This window comes from Xyrauchen texanus, chromosome 42 (assembly GCF_025860055.1).
Source record: "Xyrauchen texanus isolate HMW12.3.18 chromosome 42, RBS_HiC_50CHRs, whole genome shotgun sequence".
NCBI lineage: Eukaryota > Metazoa > Chordata > Actinopteri > Cypriniformes > Catostomidae > Xyrauchen > Xyrauchen texanus.
Window position 1 is genome coordinate 33,778,135 of NC_068317.1, and position 3,689 is coordinate 33,781,823.

Below are 3,689 nucleotides of genomic sequence, written 5' to 3' on the forward strand. Positions count from 1 at the left end.
TCCTTTTTTACTAGAGTGAAAGTGAATGTGAAGATTTATAGTACAAAAAAGGACCTAAATATTAATCTGTTTCTCTCACACACCTATCATATCACTTCTGAAGACATGGATTAAAACACTGGAGTCGTACGGATTACTTCTATGCTCCCTTTATGTGCTTTTTAGAGCTTCAAAGTTCTGGTCACCATTCACTTGCATTGTATGAACCTAAAGAGCTGAGATATTCTAAAAATCAAAAGAAAAGAAAAGAAAGAAAGTCATAGACATCTGGGATGGCATGAAGGGTGAGTACATGATGAGAGTATTTTTATTTTTGGGTGAACTGTCCCTTTAAATATGTTAATGACATCAAGCCATGAGTATAAATACAGACACATTCTGAGGTCGGTGTGCATACTTTTACGGATTGTGTGAGAGTATAGTGTCTCTATAGATGATTGTTAAAGTATTAAAATTTGCATACTACTTCAGCAAACTTTCCTGTTAGTCAAAAATGAATGCAAACAAGGATAAGTGCACAAGATTTTGTCCAAAATGAGGTATTGAGAAGAAAACGAGGAACCTTACCTTTTGCAACAGCCAAAATGCAGTATGATGCATTTTGCAGTATGACATTCGCATTACTGTATACTCTATTACATCACAATTACTGGACCAATGCTGTTTCATTGTATCCACACATACAAGACACGTCCCATATGAAAATGCTTTAAAGGGATAGTTCACCCCTAAAATGAAAATTCTGTCATTTACTCACTCTCACGTCGTTCCAAACCCGTATTACTAGGGCTGCATGATTATGAAAAAAAATCCTAATTGTCAGTTATTTCCCTTGATATTGTAATTGTAATTACAATTAATTTTGATTAATACAATTGACATTAAAATGCTTATTTTGGGTGGATCAACTGCATGCTGTATTTTTTAATGAGGCTATCTTTCTTGTTTTTAAGTATTGTTTTGTCTTATCGTTATTATTTGTTTAGTTTTACTGTATTAATTTATTCGTTTTTTATTATTATTATTTCGTGCAATAAGTTGGCAATATGTTCTAACGTATGTCATGCCAATACAGCAATATAAATTGGATTTTATAACTAAATTAATACTTTACATTGGTGCTCTTAGAAGCACGAATTTAAATTTTGAATAAATTATGCACATTAGCAAGCGCTTTTTACGAATACTTAATTATGGCAGCTGTAACGGTAATCGTGATTATTTATTTGTTTCATTATGCAGCCCTGCGTATGGCAGTCTTTCTTCTGTGGAACACAAAAGGAAATGTTTTGAAGAATGTTCATGCTGCTCTCTTCCAGACAATGAACGTGGATGGGTGTCAGGGACGGTCAAGCTCCAAAAAAGAAAGAAAATCACTATGAAAGCATCTTTAAAGTAGTCCGTAATGATTGAGTTATATTTCAAGTCTTCTGAAGCCAAACGGTAGCTTGGTGTGAGAAACAGACTGAAATTTAAGTCGTTATTCACTGAAAAAACGTGCTCACCATTCACTTTCACTGTATGGAAAAGAGCAGCTCGGACATTCTGCTATACTGTTAATCACTCCATTAGTGTTCCACAGAAGAAAGTCACACGAATGACATGAGCATGAGTAAATTATGACGTTTGTTGTTGTTGTTGTTGTTGTTGTTGTTGTTGTTGTTTGAACTATCCCTTTAATATGTCCCGAAATGATCCAGACCTTTTAAGGTTTTCAAAACCGTACTGAGCATTATGTAGTGAGCACCAGTGTGACCCTATGATGAATTCGCAAAATTAAACCAGATGTGGACAGAATCGTTCCATTTGATTAGTAATCCGAGGATGTATTTCATTTTTGATTGATTGAATTATGGGTTCGAGAGGAAATCAAATCAGTCCTCGAGTCTGCAGTGTGTATGTGTGTGTGTGATTCAGTGGTCTTTTTAACGGTCCCTTTATAAGGCTGACCAACAGGACGATACATCAAACCCGGCAAAGAGTTCAGTCTCGCGTACTAATGGTCGGGCGCCAGAGTCTCCCCCGTACACAGGACAGTGGTCAATATAGAGTTCACTTGCAATCCCATCACGCTTTGCTGCACTTGCCTTTCTTCTCTTTGCGCTGAAACTTGCGCAGTCGTCGAGTCCAAATGTCCCTCCACTGAATGACCAAGCTGTTTTTGTCCGCCAGCAGTCCGGGCCGTTCGGGGCTTGCTGCGCCCTCAGTAGTGCCCAGAATGAGGAAGCGTTTGCCCATGTGTATTCGTGGACATTTACATGCCAGATCCTTCATTTGGACCCACAGCGCCTGATCGCCTCTCTTCAGCGGCTCGCCGCGGCTCTTGTAGACGGAAACCAGGCTAACAGCAAATTTGGCCCAGTCGCCGACGGTCTCCATGTCCAACACGTTCACCTGGACAGCTACACACCCACACACACACACACACACACACACCTGTTTATTAGAGACAAACTGTACACCTGGAAGACAGTACAGACAGGAATCAGAGGATTATTTTACCGTAGTCCTTTTTGCAGTATTTCTTCATGTTTATCTTGAGATTCCCCTTCAGTGGTTTGCAGTATGATTCACAATCTGATGACACACAAGACAGAGTTTTACTTCTCATCTCTCTATCTTTCCTTCCTTCACTCCTTTCTGTTTCTTTTTCTGGCTTTCTCTCTTTTTTATTCCTTTCTTTCTCTTTCCTTCCGTCTGTCCGTCCGTCCATCCTTCCTCCTTTCTCTTTTTTGTCTCTTCCCTCTTTTCTTTTTCTGGCTTTTTCCTTCCTTCCTTCCTCTTTTTTATTCCTCTTTTGCTTTTTTTCTTCCTTTCTCTTTTTTGTCTCTTCCCTCTTTTCTTTTTCTTCCTTTCTTCCTTCTGTCCATCCATCCGTCCGTCCTTCCTCTTTTTCTTTTATTTTCCTTTCTCTTTTTTGTTTCTTCCCTCTTTTCTTTTTCTGGCTTCCTTTCTTTTTCCTTCCTCTTTTTTATTCCTTTCTTTCCTTCCTTCTTTCCTCTTTTTTATTCCTTTCTTTTTCTTTCCTTCCTTCCTTCCTTCCTCTTTTTTATTCCTTTCTTTTTCTTTCCTTCCTTCCTTCCTCTTTTTTATTCCTTTCTTTTTCTTTCCTTCCTTCCTTCCTCTTTTTTATTCCTTTCTTTTTCTTTCCTTCCTTCCTTCCTCTTTTTTATTCCTTTCTTTTTCTTTCCTTCCTTCCTTCCTCTTTTTTATTCCTTTCTTTTTCTTTCCTTCCTACGTTGCTCTTTTATTTTTTTTCTTACTTCCTTTCCTCCTTTATCCATTTCTTGCTTCTTCTCTTTCTCTGTCCTTCCTTCCTCTTTTGCTTTTTTCTTCCTTTCTCTTTTTTGTTTCTTCCCTGCTTTCTTTTTCTTTTTCATGCATCCTCTCTTTTTCCTTCATTCCATCCTTCCTTTCTTGATTCCTTCCTTCCGTCCATCTGACCATCCTTCCTCTTTTTCTTTTTTCCTCCTTTCTTTTTATTGTTGTGGCTTCCTCTCTTTTTCCTTCCTTTCTTGATTCTTTCCTTCCGTCCATCCATCCATCCTTCCTCTTTTTCTTTTTTCTTCCTTTCTCTCTTCCTTCTTTCCTCTTATTTTTTTTCTTGCTTTCTCTTTTTTATTTCTTCCCTCCCTCCTTTATCTTCTTCCTTCCTTCCTTCCTGTTTTTTTCCTTTCTTTTGCTTCCTT

The 3,689-nt window shown here is 37.9% G+C and overlaps 1 protein-coding gene across 2 annotated transcripts in view; it reads right to left on the bottom strand.

Moving 5' to 3' along the window:
• Positions 1-277: 277 nt before the first annotated feature.
• LOC127634932 (netrin-3-like) overlaps positions 278-3,689 on the bottom strand; it is a 41,547-nt gene continuing 38,135 nt past the window's right edge. For both annotated transcript variants that reach the window (XM_052114694.1, XM_052114695.1), the window contains 2 exons: positions 2,503-2,577; positions 278-2,402 (listed from right to left, as the gene is read on the bottom strand). In XM_052114694.1, the coding sequence (XP_051970654.1) occupies positions 2,068-2,402; positions 2,503-2,577 (410 nt within the window). In that variant the 3' untranslated portion in view covers positions 278-2,067. The remainder of the gene's footprint in view (positions 2,403-2,502; positions 2,578-3,689) is intronic.